Below are 25,831 nucleotides of genomic sequence, written 5' to 3'. Positions count from 1 at the left end.
AAATCTCAGCTTTTCTTCCTTCCCTCCCCTTCCCCATAACCGATTGAGGCACCAAAAGCAAAACATCATGAAATACGTGCTTGTGTCTGGCGGCGTCATCAGCGGCGTGGGGAAGGTAAGCTGCGGGTTGCCGCGCCTTTGATCACCACTAATGCGTATATACAGGGTATCATAGGTAAGCTCTTATGACGTGCGCAGAAAGCGTCACGCGAGCCCGAGTCTCCAAAGGGCTTCTGCGGTCTGCGCAGAGCATCTCAGACGTTAAGCGGCCATGGCTCAGAGAGACTTGCCGTATTGCACCGCTGCAAAGCAATTCATACACGAGAATCTTCCTTTTTCTTTGTACCGCTTCTAATTGACGCGTCACAGCCTCGTCTACGGGTCTCTTGCTCAAGACGATCGGCCTCAAGATAAGTGCAGCGGAACGACGCGCTCCACTGACCATGCTGATGTCGTAGCACGTCTCATCGATCAAAGTCGACCCCTATCTCAATGTAGATGCAGGGACTATGAACCCGAAGGAGTAGGCTTCACCAACACCACTGAAATCTTTGGACTAAAGAATATGTAGGCATGGCGAAGTGTTCGTCCTCTCCGACGGCGGCGAAGTTGATCTTGATCTTGGTAACTACGAGCGCTACCTCAACATTACCCTCACACGCGACAACAACATCACCACGGGAAAGATCTACCAACACGTTATCGAGCGCGAGCGCAAGGGCGACTACCTGGGTAAGACTGTGCAAGTCGTCCCACACATTACCGATGCGATTCAGGACTGGATCGAGAAGGTCGCGCGGATACCCGTCGATGACTCAGGCGAGGAGCCTGACGTCTGCATAATCGAGTTGGGAGGAACAGTGGGCGACATCGAGAGCATGCCCTTCATCGAGGCTATGAGCCAGCTGAGGCGCCGCGCGGGCAAGAACAACTTTATGCAGATCCACGTCTCATACGTGCCTGTCATTCACGGCGAGCAGAAGACGAAGCCTACGCAACAGGCCATCAAGGCGGTGAGGAGTAATGGTCTGATTCCGGACTTGGTACGTTCATTTCGATCCAGCTTGAACCCCCGTGTGTTGGCAAAGCTGTGATGTGACTGAATGGCTGACGGATCTAGATTGCCTGTCGATGCGAACGCGAACTCGAAGCCTCTGCCGTTGAGAAGATTGCCCATTTCTGCCAGGTCGAGAACGAACAAGTCCTGGTCGTACGTGACATGCCGTCGATTTACCAGGTCCCTATGCTTCTCGAGCAACAAAAATTGATTCCCATGGTCCGCCAATTTCTTGCTCTTGAACAGGCATCTATTTCGCCCTCAATGCTACAGAAGGGCAACCACACATGGGCACAATGGCAGTCGCTTACAGGTCATGACACCCGTTTCCACGACCCGGTGACGATTGCGTTGGTCGGCAAGTACGTTGAGCTCCAGGACTCATATTTGTCAGTTATCAAGTCGCTGGAGCACGCTACGATGCGATGCAGGAGGAAGCTGGACATTCGTTGGGTCGACTCGGATCATTTGGAGCCCAAGTGTCAACAGACAGACCCTGCAAAGTACCACAACGCTTGGCATGAGGTCGTCAAGGCATCTGGTATCCTTGTACCTGGCGGTTTCGGTCAGCGTGCCACAGAAGGTATGATATCGGCAGCTACTTGGGCGCGTAAGAACAAGAAGCCATATCTTGGTGTCTGTCTAGGCATGCAAATCGCCGTCATCGAGTACGCTCGCAATGTCTGTGGTATCAAGGATGCGACTTCCGAGGAGTTCAACGGCGATGCCCAGAACAAGCTCATCATGTTCATGCCGGAGGTCGACAAGACCACCATGGGCGCGTCGATGCGTCTGGGTCTCCGGCCGACTCTCTTCCAGCCAGGTAGCGAATGGTCTAAACTCCGCGCTCTATACGCTGGCAAGGAGGAGATTCTTGAAAGGCACCGTCACCGCTACGAAGTCAACCCCGACTACATCGAGACGCTCGAAAAGGGTGGCTTGAGCTTTGTCGGAAAAGATGACGCGGGTGTACGCATGGAGGTTATTGAGATCAAGGACCACCCCTGGTACGTTGGTGTCCAATTCCACCCGGAATATCTTTCGCGTGTTTTAGACCCAAGTAGGCCGTACTTGGGCTTCGTTGCTGCCAGTGCCGGTATGCTTGAAGAGATCACTCGTGACTACCAGAGTGGCGCGGCGAATGGCCTTGGTGCAGAAGGTATCGCCAATGGTGTGAGTGACATGAAGATCAACGGGGATGCGAGCTTTTAGTTGGAATCTCGCGTTTGTCTGTCATCAGGCTAGATACCATCCTGCTGAGCAGGAATATCAGCAGTCACGGAGAACCGAAAGAACGCCACCGAAATAGTGATCAGCTGGGCTTGGATGATTTGCTTTTGGAGTTGAGAAGTTTGGAATCAATGGGAAAGCTTACGCAGTTACGAAAGAAGCATGAACTGGCGATAGACGACATTGACGTGGCATACGCATATGATACCTAGGAAGTAAAAGAGACAAAACTCTAAATGTAGACCATCATTATGAAGGAAAATCTACTATCTCATTATTCTGGGCGATACGCTCTGATGCAAAGGAAAAAGCAAATCCCATGCAGCGTATCCGAAGTAACTCTCTGCGCGTATGTGCAGCCAGCAAGACATGTCCAAGGTGTCTTGCGAGCCCAAATATTCAACAATAGTAGTGCGAGGCTTTCTCCATCTACCGCTTGTATTGACTGTCATGATTCGTGTCTAGCGATCTGAATCCGGGCCCTAATCAGAGGGTTATGCTGGTGCAGCGGTGTTGATTTTCTTTTCTTTTCTAGCTGAGTCGGTGCCTTTCCCTCCTGTTCCTCTCAATTATGGCCTCTGTCATGTTCTTTGCCGCTCTCATCCTCGTGCTCGTCTTCTTGCTCTTTCTTGTTTCTCATGCGTTTCTTCCTCTTCCAACCCAATGATCGGATACCTTCCAACCGATGAGGAATCTCTCTCCTCTCTCAGCAAGTGAAGTACGCTGGCACGTCATGACAATTCACATCCGGAGAGACCCTCTCACTTAAGAACCAGTCCTCCAAGGCCAGGAAGACACGGGTCTCTGCACATTCGGGTCTATATTGAGGTGCAAGTTCGGCAGTCTCAGACATCATGGTGTGACAGTTCATGGAGGAAGACATGACAAGGCTGACGTCCCAGACATCAGAGCTGCCATTGACTAGAGTGCCTATGATGGCAGGCATCATCGTCAAGTCTATCCACTCAGGGCTCTGCGGATTCCACATTAGACTCGCGAAGGAGCTCGTCTTTTGAAGAGCCTTTCCTTTTCCAGACCTTCTGAGCTGCATACAGTGTCGCAATAACTTCGTTACTGTTCAGAGATCTGCATGGAGTACACCTAGCCATCTCCCTTCACACTACAAAAGAGAGCCATCCGCCCGTTTTGAAAAGCCTCCGCGAAAGCATGCACAAACGGTACCTTACGGAATCCTTCTTGGGACGCTTACCACCAAGACTGTAGAAGACAACCGACCCCGTAACCCGGCCTTTTCGTCATTGTCCCACGATTATGTGTGTTCTAGAGTTCAAAATTATATCTCTGCCTTCCGGACGCGTGACCCAGTCCTAGCTGGTACGCAGTGTACTGCTACGTGATACCGACACAGCAACTTCTCTCCAGTCTGCTTCGAAGCTCTTGTTCTTCGTATGCGAACTACCGCTGCGTACAATATACTCTTGACTATCGCCATCGTTGCCGTGTCGGTGAACCGCCGTCGTAATGAATCGATCGTTCCTATGTGTACCGGCACCCAAAGTCATCTCGTATTCACGGGGGTAGTACACGTTCGCGGTAGGGCGGGTGCTGTTTCTGGTGCTGAAGAAATGCGGCGCGCATCGTGTTACTAGGGCTTTGAGCGCGGGGCCACACGCGGTCATGATCGCGACGTTGACTTCGATACCGGAGAGTGTAATTTTAGTATTGTACGTGGGATCCGTTAATGTGCTAGGTGGATACCAAAAGTCGTAGAAAGCTTTGAACCGAACGATACCGAGGATGGCCACAATCCAGCCGGCAGATAGAATGGCCCCGACCGCAAATTTCTGGCGGAGGGCCATGCGCAGGTTCCACATCATTGCCACGGGCACGAGGAGTATAAGTACATCTGTCAAGATGGCGAGCCCAGCGGTAACGAGGGAGAAGGTGGCCATGTCATAACAGTCGTAGTTTGGGTTGACTGTCTTGCCGTCGACAATCTGGTCCGTGTAGTAGTGGTCCCAGTACATGTGGATTGGCAGACATTGCGTCAAAGCCGCGAAGAAGACGGATACCATATGGCCCATGTTGAACCACCAGAGGCCATGCAGACTCCAGTAGATGAACATTCTCTGGTCACCCAATCTTATCAGGAAGACCAGTATCGATGCTTTGACAAGGCACAGTATCGGGTTGTATAGTAACTGCTGGGCCATGTTCCACTTGTCCGCCTCGACACGTTGTTCAACGGTGGGTGTAGGGATATTCCAGATGTGATGTCCCTGGTTGGTCAAAACGACGAACTTGAGGAACACACTCGCTTGTGCAACGGCGAGTACCCATGCCATGCATATGAGTCCATCGTCTAGTTAGCCTGTTAGCGATTTGTTGTAGAAGACGATGGTTTGTAGGCAGCTTACCCCAATAGAAATGCTTGATCAGAAGCCGCTGATATAGTCGCAGACCTACAAAAAGAGTGCTGACAGAAGCAAACAAGATGGTAATGGCAAAGATAGCTGGCTGCTTCGAATCTGTCGGTTCACTCATGACTTCAGAGATGTTTGACAAGCGTGTGGATTACAGGACGAAGCAAGAAACTGCGATCAAATGGCATCAGCCGGCTACATCTAAATGCAGCAGCATTATGAAATGCCGATGCCAGAAGAGTGTGGCTTGCAATACCGCCGCCATGGCGAAACGACTGAGATTGAAGCACCAGGGTAAGACACGCATTGTACGTCGCTTCTATCGCCCAGGAGTTCCTGGTTCGATCTGATTAATGGCAAGAATTCCAGCCCAGGTTCGCAGATCGCTACCCTGCTTTGATGTGGAGCCGGGCCGTTGATGCAGTTTGCTTTATTACCAACAATGTCCTCAGCTGTCCAGCTCCCGAGGTCCGGACTTCCGTTGCCCCAGCATTGTGGAGCACGTTCAGTTGGTAGTCTAGAGCATCGCCCTCCCTTGAGCACTTTCCCACTCGGCGGGCAAAACATAACTCCGATATTGATATCTCATCAACGAGTTCTGGCGCAAAGACATACCGATCTTAGGAGTTTGGGGTTGTTGATCAACGACTCCCGAGTCGGACCGCAGCGAACGCTATTGCCATTTGGGACGCCTAACGACGGTACGCTTCGTCCGGCTCTCCCGTGCCGCGCGCCTGCGTTAGCATGATCTGCTGTAGTAGTTTGGAATAGACTCCATAGTACAGCTAGCGACATCTTATCCGCAGTCTCCAAGGCGGGAGTGCTCTAGCATATAGGTGAGGATGTGCTAGGAACATTGTCTGAACATTACCTGCGTACCGCCATGGGGTGAGAGCAGCTGAGCTGAGTAAAAAGTGGCATGTCGAGGCATTATTAAGAACCGCTGTCGGCTATTGCAGGCGGTAATAGTCGACACCAAATCCCTCCAATGCCCCACCCTGCTATAGTGGGTCTCTTCCCTGCGTCAACTCGTTGATACCAATGAACCTCACCATTTTGCATGGCCTCCCATGGTCTTGCCAAGTGTACATGCCGTCCCCCCGAGCCTTTGCAAATTTCCCTGAATCTTGGGCTGCCTCCTTGATACACGCAAGCGAGCCGTCACAGTACCGCGTGGTCCCGCGCCCAAGTCTGCCTTAGTGAGGTCTAGTCCTAATGGTAGGCGGATAGTCGTAAGCCCGTGAGGGGATTGTGGGGTCCTTGAACTGTTCACAAATCCATCAGAGAGTGATCAGATGATCCGACTCTAGATCACTTTGCTAGGAGATTGAATAAGTCAACCGCGTTCGAACCATAATCTGAGGTGGACTAGAGAACCAACTCTTTTTTTATCCAGACAAGGACAGTTCTTAGGCACAATACCGATAGGAGCCACCGCGGCCCGTTATACAAATCTAGGCCAATCTCCACATAACCCGCACGCTTTACTATGAGGCGCGGCATGATTCGTGTAATACTGTCAAAGCTGGTTTTGATAACGCGAGCTTTCGGCAGTCAGGCCAGTGGCAAAGGCCACAGGCGAGCTTAGACGACTTTCCTCAAGTAGCTGCATGTTCTCTCTCTCTCTCTTTGAGTTACCAGGCTTGTGGCAGTTTCTTGCGCTTTCATTGCGGTTCGATATTCGCAACCATGGTGTCCTTGTTCGTTAGCGCGCTCTTCTTAGCATCAGCCGCCGCCAGGTTTGCGCCTCGGTCCGCAGAACCTCCCATGCGTCTTGCCGATCGCCAGCCAGACAACTTTGCGCGCATCGAGCGAGCGACAACTGGATTCGTTCCCCGGTTTGACTGGGAACAGTCGTTCCTGACCGATTCAACCATCGAGCAAGCCTTGGCCTCAGTACCAGCTGATGCAAGGTCTCTCTTCCAATTCGCTTCGCATAACATCGCCTGCGATCCCGTGCTTGAGACTGACAGCACCTTTGCCGGCCGCGAATGCAAAGTCTTTCCCGGCGATGAAGATTGGCCAGTGGAGGCGAGCTGGTCAGCGCTCAACGATGTCACTAATGGTGCTCTGATGAAGCCCCTTCCCCAAGCGCACGTCTGTTACAACAGTAGCTCGGGTGGTATCGACCAGCGCGCTTGCGATGCGATGACCAAGACATGGACGGATCCGTTCTCGCAGTATGTCGAATGTGGAGTACCAACGTGGAGTAACTGTTGACTAATGTACGCGAACAGGCTGGACGACCCAATTGAGATGCTGAGTCCAATGTACCAAGGAAGCACATGTCAACCACCTCAAATCTGGGACAGTAAACAGTGCACTCAAGGAGGCTACTCTCTCTACGTCGTAAATGCTTCCACTACGGCCCAGATTCAGTTGGCACTCAACTTTGCTCGAAACACGGGCGTCCGATTTGTGGTTCGTAACACCGGTCATGATTTTGCGGTAAGTTCTCTTCGCTTCGAGATTCTCGATCCTGTGCTGATGCCATCCAGGGCAAGAGTGGTGGTGCTGGTTCTCTTAGTGTATGGACTCATGGTCTCAAGGACATCGCATTCATTGAGAAGTACGAGTCGGAGGACTATTGTGGTCCTGCTCTCAAGGCTGGCTCGGGTGCTCAGGGCTTTGAGCTTTATGCAGCAGCGAGAGACTTCGGCGGCACTGTCATGGGAGGCGAATGTCAGTGACTGCCCCTACGACATTCTTGTGGGCTTTGTGCTGACTTTTTGTTTTGGATTAGGCCCTACTGTCGGCACCATGGGCGGATGGATCCAGGGTGGTGGCCACTCGCCTCTGTCGGGATCTCTCGGATTAGGTGCGGACCATGTGCTGTCCATGGAGGTCGTCATGGCAGATGGCCGCTATGTGACTGCAGACAAGAACAACAATCCCGAGCTGTTCTGGTCACTACGTGGTGGTGGCGGTCTGACCTTTGGTGTTGTGACTTCCGTCACTGTCAAGATGCACCCAGACCAACCTGTCGCTTCCGCCAACTGGGTTGTCACTACAGGGGGAAATGTCAGCACAGAGGCTTTCAAGCGGGGACTGAAGGCCTACATGAAGTACTTTCCACAGAACGCCGACAACGATACTTACGCGTACTGGAAGGTGTTCCCGTCGCCAAATTCGATCATGATGGATATGTCACCGTTTTTCGCTCCCGGAAAAACGGTTGAAGAAGCCAAAGCTCTTATTGATCCTTGGGTGAAGGACATGGCTGCACTTGGAATTACCGTGGAGCCCAAATGGACGCAGTACACCGGATTTTACGATGCCTACAATGGATCTTTTCCTGTAGAGGGCGTAAACAGCAACGGTGTCGCTGCAACTTCGCGCATGATCCCTCGTTCCAACTGGGCAAATGATTCGATTTTCAATGAAACCTTTGAAGGTATTTGGCAAGCGGTTGACGAGGGTATGGCGTTGATTGGCTACAATATGGCGCCGTCTTGGGAGAAGGGCGGACGCCCTGACAACTCTGTCAACCCGGCCTGGCGCAACATGCTCGGTTTCATCATCACTGGAACTGTCCTGAACATGACAAATCCAGCTCCAGAGATCGTAGAGGAGCGCCTCAACATGACCTATGGCGTCATGCAGAAGTGGCGCGATCTCACGCCCGGCTCCGGATCGTACCTCTCAGAGGGAGACCGTCTTGAACCCAACTTCCAGTGGTCATTCTGGGGCAGCTTCTACCCACGTCTCTTGGAGGCAAAGCGCAAGTATGACCCCTTTAACCTTTTCTGGGCCACAGGTGCAGTGGGAAGTGAGTTTTTCGACGTGCGCAGTTTCGACGGGTTGCCAAATGAGAATGGAAAGCTTTGCGTCAATCCGAAGCCGATGCTTTACCAGGCGGAAGGTCCGGACTGGGTCCCAGAGTAGATAGATGGTGTTGTGAATACCAAGCCGCCTTCGGGGTGGAAGTCGTCTCAACTGCCAGGTCAGGTAAGCAAAATTCAAAGAGCTCGCAGTTATCAATTCTTGGCCCGTTGCACCGTGTCTGTTTGTTGTTGGTCATTCTCGAACTGCACGTGCAAGAATCCAGTCAACAATACCATGCATTCATTGGGTATCATCACCGTGTGGCCGCGCCACATGTACGCTTGCCTGAACGCCTCTAGCTTCCTCCCAGTGCGCCATGTAAATGCCTTGCCTCTACGACCATGTTGCTTCTGAGACATGTTCGCCTAAACTTGTTTTACGAATGCTGTCACGGTATTAGATTCTGTTGATTAAAATGCCGAGGAGGGAAAGAAACTTACTAGCATCAATTTGCACAACCTGCGGTAGTGCTAGCCGGACCTTGTTTCTATACAACGCTGGTTGCGACCTCTGCAGCGGATTGCCCTCAAAGTAAACTGTCTCTAATTCTTCTTTGTCCCTCAACTCCTTCTCGATTTCGTTGAAGTCACTCAACTTGCAGTTGCTCGCCCAGAACTCTGTGAGGTGTTTGAGGCCCTTCAACCCGGTGAGATGCTCGATGGGGTTTGCGCTGATGTCGATGACGTTTAGATTGACGTTGTTCTCGAGGCCGGATATTTCGGTGAGGAGATTGTGCGAGATGTGTAGCTCTTCGAGATTGACGAGCTTTTCCAGGCCCGTTATTGAGCGCAGACGATTCGACTGTATGCTGAGAATCTTAAGATTGGTGAGAGTATCCAAGCCCCTGATCTCAGTAATCTTGTTCTTGCCCAGCCACAGCTCTTCCAGTCCCGTCAGCGTCTCCAGCCCTTCAATCTCTCGTACTCTGTTTGCACCAAGCTCGATCTGTCGCAGATTGGACAGCCCTTCGAGATTCTCTATTTTGCTGATCTTGTTCTGCACAAAGTATAGATCCTTCAGCTTAGTCATGTGGTTGAGCCGCTTGATATGCTTGATCTTGTTGAAGGAGAGGTCGAGCGACGTGAGCTGGGTAAAGGCATCGAGCCCTTTGATGTGCGCTATCAGGTTGTCATAGAGATCGACTTCTGTGAGGGTGGGTGCGATCTCTTCGGGTATGGCGATGGTTTCTATGCGGTTTTGGCGCAAGCAAAGACGCTGCGACATTAGGCAAATTCATTCACGACGCAGGCCCATGGCATACCTTCATCTGCTTGAACCGCTCCAACCGCAACGCCGACATGTCGGAAATCTTTGCGTGTACAATTTCTATGTCCTCCTCGTCTTCGGGCGTGTCGTCGAGCAAATCCTCATCTGCGGCCAATTGTTCCGGGGGCGGGCCCTCATCGTCTGATACTTCCGGGTCGCTCACAACCTGCGCGTGTGGATCTCTTGGTTCGTCGCCGATGCTCATCTTGTCTATGCGCAGCTTCCCGTCCCAGCCGCTGCTGTTTCGTGGCTTGTGGTCATCTTTGTCCTCGTCGCGTGTTTCGCTCGCGTCCACTGGGGCCGCGGGGTCGCGCTCGTTGTGCGGGGCAGGGTTTGGCTCAGTCATCGCACGCAAGTTGTCGGTATACCAGATGAGGCGGCTGTGGAATCTTCTGTATACACGTGGAGACGTTGATGTGCAGATTTAACGTCTAGGCAGCCGCGTGTTCAGGTGTGGTTTGGGGGGAGGCGGGTGGTCGAACTTGAGTCGTTTGACAACTACCTAACAGCAACTAAGCAAGGGTCCAGCGGGATGACGATTCGCGAACCATCGAAACACCAACACTCCACCACGACCGTCGCCGTGCAGGCTGGATATTACAGCTACACTCTGAAAGCAGTCACACTCGTTGAGCATAACATTCCATCTGTAATCCTTCTTGGACTGGCTACTTCCCCGCACTTTCACTGTCCTTCGTGCCAGATCTAGTGCTACCCATTTTCCTCTGCCTCCTCACCCGCTTTAGCTAGTTTCTAGCAGCACTTTTACCACTTGACGCAGACGACAGCGAGGGCGACGTAATAAGTAACCTAGGAGAGATGCGGCCACGGGCGGTCGAACACTACGCTATGGGCAAAGCAGGAATTTCCCACACGTGACGCCATCCGTCTACCAGCCTACACGATCAGCAGTCACTCGTTCACGACTCGCAACAGCAAGGCGCGATGCTCTAACAACAATAGCCGTGCCGGTGACGCACGCCGGGAACGTCCCCAGACGAGGCGTTCCACAAAGCAGGCGCGTAAACACGTCGATGACGTAGGTAGCGTACCTTGCAGCGCGCCAACAATAGACCGTGTATACATACCCCAGATTTCTACGATCAGACTGGCCATTGACAAGCTGCAACACGAGATAATATTCAGCAGGGACGATTCAGTTCACCATATCCTATTTTCAACTTTTCCACAATGTTTTCCACAAAGGCAATGTCGTTACGAGCTCTATCCCGCGCACCACGCCAGGTCCATGGAGCAGCGAGGAGACAGTATGCGACGGACTACGATCAGCGCACAAAGGAAACACTGAAGCTCTCTTCGCGACTGACGTGGTGAGTAATTGCGATCCCATCAAAAACTCTCATCGTGCCGCAACTTGCATCCTACTACCCGCTGGATACACCCTCCTATCCCACCTACCCCTGAACGACACACACCGTACTGACTTCCCCTAGGCTTACCACAACTGCTGCCATCGGCGCTGCAGCCCTCTACTACACCACCAGCTCCTCGCCTTCTCCGGTTTCCTCGTCCCATGAAGCCTCTTCGCCCTCTCCAGCCTCCTCCACCTCTCATAGCTCCCCAGAGCGTCCCAAATCCGCCCAACCAGGGCACCGACACGAATCCGACTACGCTTCCGACGTCCCCAAGCCCGTTGAAGACCGCCATGGTGATAGCGTCAACAAACACAGCATCGCGGCGCACAAGAACCAGAACAAAGTTCGCGAGGGCAAGTTCTCGGGCACAGAGTTTGACAATCATGTGCAGACCCATTCGCCGGGAAAGCCTGGAGGTGATTTCGAGAAGCGGTAGCATGATTTTGGAAGGGACAAGGTAGGTGGTGACAATGGCTTGAACTGAGGTGTAATGTAGTAGATCACAGCAAACGCTACATATCAACCGTCTAGACACGTCTGGAATCGCGACCGTGCAAAGTCCCACTAAGTTCCAAGTCCCGCCGCTGCCAGCGCCGCAAAGAATTTTATCGAGTAAGCCGAATCCACATATTCGAGAAATTTGGTAACCTTGGTCCCATCATCCGTGAAATGCAAAATGAGTGCGTATTCGTTTGCATATGGTCCAATGTCAGTCTCGGCCGTACTTGTCGCATGCATAATACACGTGTGCGCGTCCGCATCATGCACCGCTGTGTGAACGGTAACCTAAGACGACGTTAGCTACATTGCAAGTCTCTGAAGCAATACCTGGTGTGCTTTACTGTAAATTTCCGGAAGCATGGCAGTATTTGCGTTAGGCGTTCGCGATATTCGCTGTTGCTCATACTGGGTCGCCCCATGGATGCAGGAAGGATTTGTTGTGTACAGTCTGGCGCTCGGAAAGCTATTATCTTCTCCATGTCCCATGCATTGTATGCATCGAGCACGGCTTGCGTCGTTGCTTTTTGGGCGGCGAGAGTAGACATTGTACCTAGTTCAGATGGATGATTGGGAAAGCAGAATGAAAACAGTGTTATAGCAGGGAACTGCTGTGGTACGGTACTGGATATGTACCTTTTACTTTACGCGGGATCATTGCGCGAATTGTGAACGTACCTGCCAGATTGGTCTCAACGAGCTAACAAGAAGCGGGGTCGGCGGACGGATGGTGATGTAGAGATAGTGGCAGCGCGCTTACCAACGCAGATCATCTGCAGCTTCTAATCTTACATGTCGTTCTAGAACATGTAAGTACGTAAAAGAGACGAAAAGTGTGAGCGATAACGAGGTACAGTAGGTAGCTCGCTGGTTAATGATTGAAGGTAGTGCATTGCCACGCGAGGCGCGCCGGACTTGATCTTTACTACCTTTGAAGCAGCGTTTCCCAGAGCAATTTCGAGCTGTGGCGGATGATCCACCTGAAACTTGGTAGTTGGACAGTTATAAAGTCCTGCGGAATAGTCGATGGAAAAGGACAACCGATGTTTGTCTTTTAGGGATTTTGTTCAAGTCTGACTGACCCGGTGTTCTGACAGACCACGACTACATTTCCATCAGACGAAGCGAGCGTGAATACCCCACAAATCGGTATCAAAATTTGACAGCAGCTGAGCGTCTGGAACCGCATGCGTACAGTCTTTCTGACACCGCAGTACATGGCATTTCGAAAGTCAACACCATGCAAGGAACACCCACAGCACAAACGACACTGCAACAAGGTCTCATGTTCATTCATCAGAACCTGTCATATTTCCATACAAGTCGGTAGAATGCTCATCGGTCTCCTCGACTCAGGCCTACCATATGTCCTCAGAAAGTGGCCTCTAGGGAAACAATCCTCAACCCTCTCAAAACTATATCTAACCAGACTTCTAACCACGTGTCCTCTGCTAACATGGCCTCTGCCCACTCTGACCGTTTGCACATTGGTCTTGACCCAAAGTACTGGCAGTGCGACAGCCACACCAGCCTCGAGAGATGCCTCGTCAGACGCCAGACTCGAAGCGATGCTTGCTCTGAAGCTGTCGTGGGACATGGCTTTGCTCTTCCGCCAGTAATGACCGCGCCCGTTCCCTCCAGAAACGTAAAAATCGTCATCGTCGGAATCGTCGCTGCAGTTTGAGGATAATCTGCGGGCTTTCCACTTCCAGTCTTGCGGCGCTTCAACCAGGCTGTCGTCGTCGGCGAGGCTTGTAAAGAGTTTCTTGAGCAAGGGGAGGTTGACGGCGACGATGGCGAATTGTACCTCGAGCGAGGCGATGATGACCATTTTCCCTAGAATCCAGGAGGTATCAATGGGCTCGTCGGACTGATCGCCAAGCTGGAGCAAGGGAATCAGGCGAAAGATTGCGATTATGACGGATATGCTACCGAATGCGATGACGCTGAGAACGGCGACCTTGCGACGAAGGGGCAATTGGCAGTTCCATATCGTGGAGATGGGGAGAATGAGAATGTATAGATCTAGAGTGATGTTCTAAGGGGAACTCAAGGTTAACTGGGGTATATGAGAATGAGAGAAGAGTGGGTGCTTACCAACAAGCATGGTCCGATGAGGACGATGAGTTTGTGCATACAGTACGCATTTGCGTGCGTGCCTGGATGCAGAATCTCGTCAAATGGCATGCACTGAATGCAAGCAAGGAGCCTGGTTATGTTGCGTTAGTCTTGTTTGGGCGCGAGGCAAATACAAGAGGATGACTAACATATTGCAAGCCCATACAATAGTGTTCAAACCCACGCCAGCGTAGACGGCGTACCGGAAGGCGGTGGTCTCAGGCGATAGCCGGAGATAGAAGAAGAGAAAAGCGGATTTTATGACCCAGTGAACGGAGTAGTAGATTATCTCCTCGACAAAAAGCCACTGATACATCTCGTCAGTACAGCTACTCTTACTGATTCGTCCCGAGAATGCACATACTTTGTAAATCTCAAGTTGCTGGATGGTATCAAGGACGTCCATATGTCTGCATATATCTGTTAGCCGTAACTTCTTGGTTCGAAGTAGCTGTAGTCCTTACAATCCGCATCCCCAGTACAAAAACATATGCAAGACACCTTGCTGAGCGAGACTGAAGATGAAGACAACCACAGCAAAGTAGTCATCCCATCCCCAAATCCTCGGTACAATGTAACGACAGTAGAATCTCAAAAAGGTTGAAGTGGTGCCCAAAAAGAAGGTAACGTAGGCCACGGCATAAGCCAGCGGCTGCAAATTAGTAGCCAGCGCCATAGTCGTAGCAAATGGCGACGTGAATCAATCACGAGAAGGAGTGGAAGTTGGGCAGCTCAGCTCACACCTCAACCATCGCCATAATGCATGGCTCTCGCAAGTATCTTAAACTCCTTCGCTCCCGTCATGCGTGCACTGCTTTTTCCCGACATATACATCAAAACAGGCATATGATCTAGTCTCATCGCCGGGAGCCAGTTTTTGGACTACACTCGTATGTGTGTGCCACCTGCGTTCTACGGGTGAGAGTATTCACAGTAGAAATCGTTGATGACTTTGGTCGACATAAACAAAACCGTTGTTTCGGTGTGGCTGGCGGGCGAGTACCTACTTCAAAGCATTGCTGGTGTTTGCTTTTATGCTCGAGAAGGCCCGTAGACTAAGATGCTGCGCAGCACATGTCTGGCGTCGAGCTCTGACGAATGCTCCGCGTTTTTTTTTAGCGCCAACGTCGCAGCGACCAGACACGATTATGAAGCCATACTCCCAGTATGAGCCTCTGGAATGTACTCCTCCGCTGACGTGCCGGCATTGTTGTTCCCAGCCGTGAACGCTGCGACATTATTGGAATACTGTTAGGCTCAGCAAACCCATAATTTTCCCATCCAAAGCCTACCATAGGAGGTACCGCATTCATTGCCGCATTGCCTTGGCCAAGGCGATCGATTTCTTATGCCAGATCTTGTATCAGAGTTGCTGCTAAGGCTACGGTTTTGGCGCAGAACAAGCAAAAGGAGATCAACAGAGCGCGCCACTCAGAGACACGCACCTTTCTCCACTCTTGTCCGGAGACACCAATGAGGTGGTGTCTTAGCACAGATCACCAAAAGCCCGCCTGCTAGCCCAAATCCAAAGCTCTTTCAGGGAGTGATATGGAGACAATCGTCTTCCCAAATAGCTAAAACAGAAAACAAAATAGTCGTGATTGGTGCGGCAAAGCCGTAGTGCCAGTAGTTCCCGCCCCTAAGCCTCCTTTCGTTAGCAAGCAGGCTGGGTCGGTGGGCTGCAGAAGCTATATGCAGTCGATGCGCCCGCTATGTGAAGCTTCAGAAAGTATGCGAAACAGTTTCCAGACGTGAGAATCATCGGAGATTCTCACCTATATCGGGCTCGCCAGGAGCCGCATAGCAGTGCATGCACAGTGCGGAATTCGCATACATGTCCTGGGGATCCAGCACCATTGCTGATCAATAGGCGAATCGGACCAGAGGCTCTGTACTACAAAGAGAACGCAACGCGACACAGCCAACCATCACCCTGGACGACGCGGCTCGGCCAGAACAGAGTTTGTCCAGCCAGAACGATTAGGAAGAAGTTTCCTGTATCCCGGAACGATTTGGAAAGGAAGACATGGAAGCATTGCGCAGAGACTTGTAAGACGTCACCACCAACCGCCTCTTAGCCAAGGGCATTCGACTGGTCTTTGGAAGTATACTCATCAAGCGATGCGTACGTCGACCTCTTGCGCCGCTAGGATGTGAAGACACCACGGCCGTCTTGAGCACTGTTCGAGAAGGTCGTACAGTAACGAAAACGTCTGTCTTGGCCACCTCGCATGTGCGACTTGAGGCTTGTCGGGCGGAATTAGCACGCAACGGTCGGTTGACGGTCGGCTCGTATTCTCCGGATATGGCGAGGGCAGATCTTATCTCTTGGAATCGTTCGGGCAATGGCAGGCGTTGCGGGGAGCCTCTTGGGTCGAAGTATATTACTACACCACCACGGCGGGGAAAGGGTTTAGCGTGCAGGCGCAAACCAAGGATGGCGGCTCGTGACTTTGTGGACAGGGTTGCCATCGCACGAAGCTGCACGATCGGCAGACGTGCGACGGGCCGCCCTGCACAGCGTTTGCCACTGTGGAACACGACAGACTCTGACATGTGACAGCTAGGGCAGCGACTTTGAGCGCGCTGATGCTGCGACGAGTGAGGACCATGGCGATTGTGTTGAGAATTGGCCGGCAACTCGTGCGCATGGATGAAAGGATAATGCCGGCGCCCTCAAATATTGGACCAGCATATGGCGGCAGAAGCGCATTGGCTCTGACGGCTGACGTGGGTTGTGATAGGCCAGGGCGACGTCGCGTCCCCGTACCATGGCGCCTAAGTTCCTAGCCGTGAGTCAACTGCACGCCTGTGGCCGCACGAACGGTCGCATGGCCTGGGAGTCGGTCGCCTCTCGAAGTTTGGCGAAGACGGAGGTTATGCAGGGCTCGAAGCGTGCTTGTCTAGAGTCTATGTAGAGGCAGAGGGAGTTGCAAGTCACTCTGCGGCGGGCCATGCCATGGCTAATGTGCCTTTGCTCAATATGCTTGGCTGTCATTTCCCTGTGTGACGCGCCTGCTCCGCGATGCGATGGAGGCTGTGATTGGGCCACTGGATGATGAATAGTTCCTCCCTTGGAGATGTGCAGCGTGGAGTGAGGGTATTGTATATGGGCCAGGCCATGCACTCTGGCTAGGGCGACTGTACATGGGCTAGGGGCGAAATGGCATGGTTATTGGGGAGGGGGGGGGGTCCCCATAAAGAGGCCCCTGTCGCTGTCGAGAGTGGCAGCTCTTTGCACAGCCCCGATACAGCAGCGCTCCGAATGCCATCGTTGTGAGCGCATTGCCTCTGCCAGAGAATACAAAGGCTACATCGCCGTCGCCGTCGCGTCAATAAACGTACGAGGCAAGCCGCGCTGGTCAAGTGAACTGGCGGTTGTTGTGGAGCTTTGGCGCTGATGACGGTGAAAGACGGCGTCTCATTTCCGTCCACCTTAGCGAACCAGCCTCATCCCAAGCAGCGTATCCAAGCTTCGCTCCCCGTCGCCCTCGCTCTCTCCCTCGGACTCCCTCGACGATAGCGACTGCCCCAGCTGCGAGACCAGGCGATCGCTCCTTCCATCTCGCGCATCAGCCCAAGCAATCGCGACCGGGTCACGCCATTGCCAGCCAGCCCGCCATCCACCGCTCCCACCCACGAGCGAGTTCCACCACGCGACGACCCAAGGAGCCCTCTGGCCCGCCCCCCAAGCCTATCACTACACGTCAAGTCACCTGCGCGTTTGTTGCGTCTGACATACTCGACGCGCAGCCATGAGCACCGAGCCGACGCAGCACTCTGCTGACGCAACCCGCCCGTCGACCGACCGAGCAGTAGGGTCGTCGGAGCAAGCCAACGGCATCGGTATGTTTTGGGACCACCATCACTCATCACCCACTACCACCACCACCACCACACTCCAAGACTTGATTACTAACACAATGCAGCCGCCATGCAAAACGCCATTGCCACCAACTCCTTCGCTCCAGGCCAATCCTCGTCACAGGGCCCGTCGTCTGCCACTGCTGAAGCCGACTCGAACCAAAAGCACACCCTCTTGAACGTTCCCCAGTCCGGGTCGCAATCCAACGAGACCCCCAACACCGGCCTCAGCGGCGCAACTGCGGCAGACGCCGAGAGTATTGGACGAGGCTCCAAGCACTCGAAGCGAAGCTTCATGGGCAAACGACGAGCTGGCAGCACGGCGAGCAGCAAACGCTCTCACCCGCGTGCTGCACCCTCGGAAAAGAACCAACAACCGCCCCCCGTCCCTGCCACAGCGAACCGTCCCGCATCGACACGGAGTAAGACGAAGAAGTCTGGTGGTCTACTGTCTTGCCTGCCGTGCTTTGCACCCAAGGAATCCCGAGACGACTCGACGCCTCTGGAGAATGTCAAGCAAGCCCAGAAGGTGCCCGCCGGACGCACATCTCAATCAACTCCTATCAAGAAGCAGGAGCCTACTGTTGCCGAGTCCAGCAACACTGACTCAAAAGACCCGCTTGATGAGAAGACTGGAGCCGAGACATCAGGAGCAGGTCTCGCTGAGAAGCCCAACCACGGCGACGGCACGACCGAACAGCCAGCAGTGGAAGCGCAGCCTCCGGTCATCACAAGAAGCCCGTCCCAGAAGCAGCAAACGGAAGCAGTGTCCCCGCCCCAGCCCGGCACTCTCCAAACCGGCCATCCCCAGATAAGCATTACAAACCCTACGCCCATCGCTACTCCGGTACTTCCTCGGCCATCAGCAGAGCAGGAGCGCATAATACAGGACCAGACCGAGGAGCAGAAGCAGATCGACAACGACATTGAGATGAAGGATGTGCCGCTATCGACCAATGATGTTCATCAGGAGGGAGAGGACATGGATGCAGAGGCTGAGGCTGAGCACCCCAAGGTTGATCTACCCCCGCCGCCGCCGCTCGCCGAGAGACAGGTTGCTGTGCAACACCAGACTGCGGATGTAGCTGAGGCGGCCGAGCCACAAAAGTACCTTTTGGGACCCATTGCACCCAGGTTCCAAGGGAAAAAGTGCTTGGTTCTCGACCTGGATGAGACTTTAGTCCACAGCAGCTTTAAGGTATGTGTGGCATAGACACAGCGTCTACTTCAATATACTAATGCGCTACTAGATTCTGCACCAAGCCGACTTCACCATTCCTGTTGAGATTGAAGGACAATACCACAACGTCTATGTCATCAAGCGACCTGGCGTCGATCAGTTCATGAAGAGAGTGGGCGAACTCTATGAGGTTGTTGTGTTTACTGCCTCCGTGTCAAAGGTAAGTTTGGCTTGAGCTTGTCAATATGTGATGCATGCTAACAATTACAGTACGGTGACCCACTTCTCGACCAGCTTGACATCCACGGTGTCGTTCACCACCGACTGTTCCGCGAAAGTTGCTATAATCATCAGGGCAACTACGTCAAGGTATGTTCACTTACATCATCCTGCTTCCCAATCTCTGACACATGGCAGGACCTTTCACAGATCGGTCGCGACCTCAAGGACACCATCATCATCGACAACTCGCCCACGTCGTACATCTTCCACCCGCAACACGCCGTTCCCATCAGCAGCTGGTTCTCTGACGCACACGACAACGAGCTCCTCGACCTGATACCCGTGCTTGAGGATCTGGCTGGCCAGCAGGTCAGCGATGTCAGTCTGGTGCTTGATGTTGCTTTGTAAGCATGAATTGAGACGACAGTGATGAGAGAACACCCTTGCGCATGCCTTTTCACCGCGCCGACATAATCACTTTTCTTCGAGTCGAAGCCGTAGGAGCGCTGCTCTTGCAGCTTCGAAACCTGTACTTTGTAATCAGTTGTAATCTGCATCAAGAGGCGGTCTGAGGGGGGCAGGTGTGAGATTAGTGGTCGAGGATCATCTTGCAGCTTCAGACTCTGCGTGTTTGATTTCCACTGCCGCGAGCATGGCTTCGGCGCAATGTGCTTCGATACCCAACCCCCGCCAGCGCCCGAGCTGCAACGAGTCACATTCCTCTTTTACGCAACAAAACTGGAGGACACACTGGCGCAGAACGGCGTCGATTTGGCTGGAGAAGCCACGAAAATAAGCAGTAATATTGGCACATACCCCCTTTCTACATATGCGACGCGTCAGACTCTTTGGGGTCGCGTTGCACTTACCATCAATACCATTTCCTTTGTATTTGTGTTCTTTTTTGTTGGTTCTGCATTGCTGGCTGGAACATGCATGGTCTGTTCATACCCACGACTGGAGCGTGTATTAGTGCTGCTCGTCGTTTGGCTCGGTTCCTTCTTCGCTCATGTATGTCTACGGGTCTGTCTTGACGGTCTGGCAGGAGTGCTAGCCAATTGGCAACCAAGATAGTCAATACCACTCCTCGATAGTCAGACGACAATCTAGAATCCCTCCAGAAGCTCTAGATGCACACGGTACCGTCCAACGTCTTTTCCGTCAGCGGTGTCACATGCGCATATGACGTTGACTGACCAACAGAACGCCTGTCTTGGCATTCACATGTCGAAATTACATGACTCGCACGACCACTCACCTTCCATCCCGCCCAAAGCTTCCCAGATACACTTCGCATTACGTCTTCGCCACGCTACAAGGGTCCAACGTAAGAAGCTTGTCCAGCCTTTACCGGCAGCGCTGCGCCCTGTATCTTTGCTTCGTCTACGTAGCCTCGCTGTGACGGCCCTTGATTCTCGCTAAAGGCTCATTCCGCTCGCGATTGCTGCAAGTTGGCTTCGTCTTAGATGGCTCGGTGACACCACGCCTACACCTGACTCTTTCCTTACCAGACACCACTCGCCATGGAGAGATACAGTCAGTTCCGCGACAAAGGTGCGTTTGATCGTGTCCCTCTGCGAGCGCTGGAGAGTTCAATGTACTCTTAAGTCGCCTTCCCACCACGTCTTTCCCATTCCCTACCCTCCGGCGACCCCTTCGGTGTGCTGACGTTTGGTATATCCGGAAAAAGTAAATGTTTAGCTAACATTCGGCCCACAGGCACGTCGATAGCACCGTTCCTTCCCGTTCCTCCCCCACCAGTCGGCATCATCTGGGCGCCAATTTACCTCTTCCTCTTCTGCGCACGCGCACCCTTCGTCGTGGCTTTCTCACTGCTATACTTTGTGATATTAGAATGGCTTCCTATTGGGAAGAGGTTGAAGCATGTGGTGCTATGGCTGATGCTAGGCATCCCCGGCGTGTGGTGGGTGGATTTACAGGTTGACGGTGTCAGGAGAGGGTAAGTCGAAACATCCATTGCAGTCGAAGCGTGGGAAAAGTCAGAGAGTAGCTACGCTGGGAGGCTGAATAAGCTGAGTCGCTGCTAACATAGCAAATAGACAACTACACTCTGCAAAAGACAACCTCCCCAAACCCGGCACGATCGTCGCGTCCTCGTTCACATCACCTCTCGATCCGCTGTACCTCGCCGGTATCTTCCAACCTATCTTCACACGCTCATTCCCCAATCACCGGAAAGTCGAACGCATAACGCTGCTGGGCGCCATCCTGCACGCATTCTCCCCGCCCGTCGTTTCCCCACCCGACTCCTCCAAACTCGTCTCACTCAAACAGCTCACGAACGAGAACCCGAGCAGAATAATCTGTGTGTTTCCCGAAACTACAACAACAAACGGCAGAGGCATCCTCCCGCTATGCCCCAGTCTGTTGAGTGCAGACGGCAAGACAAAGATTTATCCTGTCAATCTTAGGTACACACCTCAAGACGTCACAACGCCCGTTCCTGGTGGATATGCATCGTGGTTCTGGGGCCTACTCAGCAAGCCGTCACATCAAATGCGCGTCCGCATCGCTTCGCGCGTATATAACAGCAGCAACCAGGACCAGCCCTCCCGTCCTACATCGAGTTCGAAACAAACGCCGATCAAGGCTTTAGGCTACGACAGCAATATCTTTGATCAACCGGACTTTAGGAATGGATTCAATGGCAAGCATGGTGAGGCCGGTGATGGTATGGATGTTGATGTCGGTGGCGCTGTGAATGGCGATGATGGTTTCGTCAGTGAGGATGAACAGAAGGTCCTTGAAAGGGTTGCAGAGGACTTGGCGAGATTGGGCAGGGTTAAGAGGGTGGGGTTGGGTGTTGAGGATAAGGTTGAGTTTTTGAAGGTTTGGGGCAAGAGGAAACGATAGATGGGAGTGGAGGGGATCAAGTACAGAAGGGACAGGGAGGATGAGTGTTGAGCTAAGAAGATGACCGAGTGGAAAATTTCATGGCTGATTGATAGCACCAAATTACTTATTGCTAGTATGCGGTATGAATGCAGAAGCACTTGACCACGGAGTGCGGGACTATCAAGCCATTGCATGCGCAGACCCAGAAACTGTTCCGTGGAGTCGAGATGGTACGGCGCTGCTCGCGCTATGCTAGCTAACCAAAGTTAGCATGTGGCTACCGTACAGGGATGGCGGTTTCCTCTGTTTACCGTCCGAGCGCAGGCCCAAACAATCGATATCCGACGTCCGCAACAGCAACGTCAACGACAACGACAACACGCTTGTGCTTTTGGCCGCGCCGGGGTATGCTTTACTGATATCCTTCCCTCGCTAGACGTAGGTATACGCAGTTCGATTATGGACGCGGCGAACGAAAACACTGTACGTACGCCCCCATCCCTTGCCCGGCGCAAGTCTGAGTTTCACGACCGTTGTAGGGTCCCACGAAGCGCTCAGGCATTAAACCACCCTCGACCTTTTCCAACATCACCTCGTCACCGACTCGCGCCCTCGGCGAATTGCACGAAGCCGGTGCCAACGCGCGAAGCGGAATGCCGATACCTACAGCGAAACACAAGCCCTCCGGCTGTATATTGCCCCTCTCTATACCAGTAGCACCGGACAGGTCGCTAACTACACCAGTACCGGAGCCTGCGTTCAAGCAGCGCAAAACTCTCGCCGAGCAGGCTGGCGAGCCCATTTCTCGACTAAAGGCCCCGCCGCCCAAGACATCGAATGGGGTCAAAAGTATCGTACCGCGCGGCCTCGCAGCGTCTACGTCGCGTACCATCGCAAAACCGACAGTGAGGCATCCTGCAGCCTCTACTCTCAGTGGCAGCATGGGTGGAGCGCCCAAAGCTGCTGGGCCTGTGAGACCCAAGTCGGCCTATGGCCATGGAAGCCATGCTAGGAGCAAGTCCTATCAGCAAGGGCCGCGTCCTGCGACAGCATTGCAGAATCGAGACGATGATGACGACAGTGAGCAAGCAGAGCGCAAAGGTGTGCAACCATTTCTTATCTCTCCAAACCCCTCCGCCAGTGCAAGCGTGCCTGGCAGATTGCCTTTTCATTTGAGAAAGCGCATAACCTCCCTCAATATATCCCACCAGAGGATCGCTCCGGTCTCAAGCCCACGAGCAGTCTCTTCTCCTTCCCACTTCCGCTCCGTCACTCCGGTCATGGAAGAGCCTGCCGATACAGACTACGACGACATCTGCGCAGCGGTTGGCACGCTCACATTGGGCGCGGCCAAGGCAGACGTCCGTGGCAGTCAAATCGGACATGGTACTACTTCTGACTTCGGGACGAACCCTTTTCTCAAGCCAAAGATACCTTCATCTCAACTTCCCCAGCCTACGCCGACAACTGCTCGGCATCAGAAAGTAGATCCGTCGCCACTCCGGCCTCCATCTACTACACCGCGAAAATCAGCACAACAGCCCTTTCTGAATCGCTTCACTAACGATCGCTGTCCAGATTTCTACAATGAACGCATGGAGGCTATGGAGCGAGACTTCCGCATGTTCAAGGAAAAGATGGAGACAGACGTGCGACAGGCTACTGACTACAAGGAATCGATCCAGCAACTTCAAAGTCGCGGTAGGTCAAGAACCATGCTCTTCTCTCCCTCGGCACGTAGATGTCATTATGCTAATGCTATTCCCAACAGTCACGGAACTCGAAACTATCCGCGCGCGTCTGGAAATCGTCAACAAGGGCCTAGAGTCGGAGCTCGACGATACACGAAGCTGCCTCAAGTCAGTAAAGATGGAACTCGAGATGATGCAGCAGAAACACACATTCGAAGTCGACGACATACGGCGGAGACTACGCAACGAAGTCGATGATCTCGAGTCGCGACACCGGAAAGAAACAGATCGAATGGAGAGAGAACGAGAAGAGGTCGAGAGGAAGACACGCCTCGAGCTCGAAGGACGAATCGACAAACTGCTGAAAGAACACGACGAAGAACTTGCCGGCCTACGGAAGAAGCTGGACGCCGACACAGAAACAGAGCGAAGCAGGCGCCTACAAGAAGCACAAAAGATCGAGGAGGAGTACGGTTCAAAGCTCAAAGCGGCTGCGATGGAAGCAGATGCAAAACACCGCGAGGCCCAATTGGTCCAGGGCGAACTCACAAACGTCAAGTCCGAACTCGACCGGGAGAGGATGCTTAAGAATGGCCTTCAAAACCAATTAACAGAAGCAACAACAAACAACCTCACACTGGACGCGGCGAACAAGGCGATGAAGGAGAAGATCGACTTCCTCGAGTCCGACAGCCAGGCCCAGTCGCAAGCCTTCAATGATCTTCACAAGAGAATGCAAGATGCGATTGAAGCTGCTGAAAGAGCACAAGACAAACTTCGCCAAGAAGAGACACTACGCCGAAAGCTTTTCAACCAGGTGCAGGAACTCAAGGGCAACATCAGAGTCATGTGCCGTGTGCGACCAGCCCATGAAACCGAACGCAATCCGGCGCAGATCTCGTTTCCAGATAACGATACCGACAGCAAGGAAGTGGCAGTGCTCGGTCCAAGCAAGCAGAGCGCAACTGGCAAGGACATTACATCCGCCTACGCATACTCCTTCGATCGGGTGTTTGGCCCAGCGTCGCAGAACAGCGAAGTGTTCGAGGAGATCAGTCAGCTTGTACAGAGTGCTCTTGATGGGTACAATGTCTGCATCTTCTGTTACGGTCAAACAGGAGCCGGAAAGACACATACCATGTCGTCAGCTGACGGTATGATCCCCCGTGCGACAGCCCAGATTTGGGATGAAGCGCAGCGGTTGCAGGAGAAGGGCTGGAAATACGAGATGGAAGGCTCTTTCCTTGAGGTTTACAACGAAACGTACAACGATCTGCTCGGTCGCTCAGAGGATCTCGACAGGAAAAAGGTCGAGGTACGACACGATCCGGCGAAAAAGCAAACGCATCTCGAGGGTGCAGTCAGTGTGAAACTCGACGGTCCAGGTCGTGTAGAGGAGATCTTAGCAACCGCCGACAAGAACAGGACAGTCGCCGCTACCAAGGCCAACATGCGTTCCAGTCGAAGTCACTCTGTCTTCATTCTGAAGCTTGTCGGTACCAATGAGATCACTGGTGAGAGGAGCGAAGGCACGCTTAACCTGGTGGATCTTGCCGGATCAGAGCGACTTGAACACTCCAAGGCTGAAGGTGCGCGCCTCAAGGAGACACAAAACATCAACAAGAGTTTGAGCTGCCTGGGAGATGTCATTAACGCCCTTGGATCGGCAAAGGAAGGCACTCATGTGCCGTACAGAAATTCAAAGGCATGTTGCACCATATTGATTTGCAACGACTCTTGTACTAACATTTTCATAGCTCACATACCTCCTTCAATACTCGTTGGGTGGCAACTCGAAAACGCTCATGTTCGTCATGGTCAGCCCGCTACAAGCACATCTCCAAGAGACAATTACGAGTCTCAAATTCGCGACCAAGGTTTACAACACGCACATTGGAACGGCGAAGAAGCAGACTAAGACATCGTAGACTTGGTTGTCAAGATGTAGACTGACTTTGGGTCCTGTGACACTTGTGTACCACAGGAGGGGCGTTTGGTCGTTCTGGATAGGACGAAGGGTTTGCGTATATATCCTCTTGTATGCACGAGCAACGGCCTTTGAAGTGTTCGAGGTCAATATTGCTTTGCTTGGTGTATATAGCCGTGGTTTTGGAGTCCAGGATCTATCTGGACAGGGCAAAGTCGTGTGGCGCGTAGTCAACATGCCGGCGTTCAGGATTTCTTTTGGTAGCAATGTGAAGAATGATGAATGAAGCATATTCATTTTTGATCTTGCATATGGTAATGTGATGCAAAACAAGACA

General features: G+C 52.8%; 8 protein-coding genes across 8 annotated transcripts; 5 read left to right on the top strand and 3 right to left on the bottom strand.

Moving 5' to 3' along the window:
- Window positions 1-31: 31 nt before the first annotated feature.
- Window positions 32-2,591, top strand: ACET3X_005098 (uncharacterized protein). The gene is made up of 5 exons (XM_069451266.1): window positions 32-175; window positions 370-410; window positions 462-523; window positions 572-1,043; window positions 1,121-2,591. Exons 3-5 carry the CDS (start codon window positions 510-512, stop codon window positions 2,267-2,269), a joined length of 1,635 nt encoding a protein of 544 aa, XP_069307142.1. The 5' UTR covers window positions 32-175; window positions 370-410; window positions 462-509; the 3' UTR covers window positions 2,270-2,591.
- A 1,024-nt stretch (window positions 2,592-3,615) lies between these two features.
- ACET3X_005097 (uncharacterized protein) lies at window positions 3,616-4,792 on the bottom strand (the record flags this gene model as incomplete). Its single annotated transcript, XM_069451265.1, has 2 exons — window positions 3,616-4,610; window positions 4,666-4,792. 2 exons carry the CDS (start codon window positions 4,790-4,792, stop codon window positions 3,616-3,618), a joined length of 1,122 nt encoding a protein of 373 aa, XP_069307141.1.
- Window positions 4,793-6,312: 1,520 nt separating this feature from the next.
- On the top strand, window positions 6,313-8,636 carry ACET3X_005096 (uncharacterized protein). Its single transcript, XM_069451264.1, has 4 exons — window positions 6,313-6,851; window positions 6,909-7,119; window positions 7,170-7,353; window positions 7,415-8,636. The coding sequence occupies exons 1-4, from the start codon at window positions 6,361-6,363 to the stop codon at window positions 8,554-8,556; spliced, it is 2,028 nt and encodes a 675-aa protein (XP_069307140.1). The 5' UTR covers window positions 6,313-6,360; the 3' UTR covers window positions 8,557-8,636.
- Window positions 8,637-8,861: 225 nt separating this feature from the next.
- Window positions 8,862-10,108, bottom strand: ACET3X_005095 (uncharacterized protein; the record flags this gene model as incomplete). Its single annotated transcript, XM_069451263.1, has 3 exons — window positions 8,862-8,881; window positions 8,937-9,711; window positions 9,758-10,108. 3 exons carry the CDS (start codon window positions 10,106-10,108, stop codon window positions 8,862-8,864), a joined length of 1,146 nt encoding a protein of 381 aa, XP_069307139.1.
- A 252-nt stretch (window positions 10,109-10,360) lies between these two features.
- Window positions 10,361-12,228, top strand: ACET3X_005094 (uncharacterized protein). The gene is made up of 2 exons (XM_069451262.1): window positions 10,361-11,093; window positions 11,217-12,228. The coding sequence occupies exons 1-2, from the start codon at window positions 10,954-10,956 to the stop codon at window positions 11,572-11,574; spliced, it is 498 nt and encodes a 165-aa protein (XP_069307138.1). The 5' UTR covers window positions 10,361-10,953; the 3' UTR covers window positions 11,575-12,228.
- Window positions 12,229-12,925: 697 nt separating this feature from the next.
- On the bottom strand, window positions 12,926-14,430 carry ACET3X_005093 (uncharacterized protein; the record flags this gene model as incomplete). The annotated part of the gene is made up of 6 exons (XM_069451260.1): window positions 12,926-12,939; window positions 12,999-13,674; window positions 13,734-13,845; window positions 13,904-14,061; window positions 14,119-14,164; window positions 14,219-14,430. 6 exons carry the CDS (start codon window positions 14,428-14,430, stop codon window positions 12,926-12,928), a joined length of 1,218 nt encoding a protein of 405 aa, XP_069307137.1.
- Window positions 14,431-16,978: 2,548 nt separating this feature from the next.
- ACET3X_005092 (uncharacterized protein) lies at window positions 16,979-20,137 on the top strand. The gene is made up of 6 exons (XM_069451259.1): window positions 16,979-17,095; window positions 17,168-17,600; window positions 17,684-18,816; window positions 18,869-19,018; window positions 19,069-19,167; window positions 19,216-20,137. The coding sequence occupies exons 2-6, from the start codon at window positions 17,510-17,512 to the stop codon at window positions 19,426-19,428; spliced, it is 1,686 nt and encodes a 561-aa protein (XP_069307136.1). The 5' UTR covers window positions 16,979-17,095; window positions 17,168-17,509; the 3' UTR covers window positions 19,429-20,137.
- A 183-nt stretch (window positions 20,138-20,320) lies between these two features.
- Window positions 20,321-25,495, top strand: ACET3X_005091 (uncharacterized protein; the record flags this gene model as incomplete). The annotated part of the gene is made up of 9 exons (XM_069451258.1): window positions 20,321-20,574; window positions 20,740-20,980; window positions 21,081-21,836; window positions 22,147-22,281; window positions 22,329-22,359; window positions 22,416-22,566; window positions 22,621-23,577; window positions 23,648-25,272; window positions 25,325-25,495. Exons 1-9 carry the CDS (start codon window positions 20,544-20,546, stop codon window positions 25,493-25,495), a joined length of 4,098 nt encoding a protein of 1,365 aa, XP_069307135.1. The 5' UTR covers window positions 20,321-20,543.
- Between the last annotated feature and the right edge of the window lie 336 nt (window positions 25,496-25,831).

The sequence above is a fragment of the Alternaria dauci genome, chromosome 4 (assembly GCF_042100115.1).
Source record: "Alternaria dauci strain A2016 chromosome 4, whole genome shotgun sequence".
Lineage (NCBI taxonomy): Eukaryota > Fungi > Ascomycota > Dothideomycetes > Pleosporales > Pleosporaceae > Alternaria > Alternaria dauci.
The sequence above is the reverse complement of the archived record's forward strand: the minus strand, read 5'-3'. Positions and strand labels throughout refer to the sequence as shown.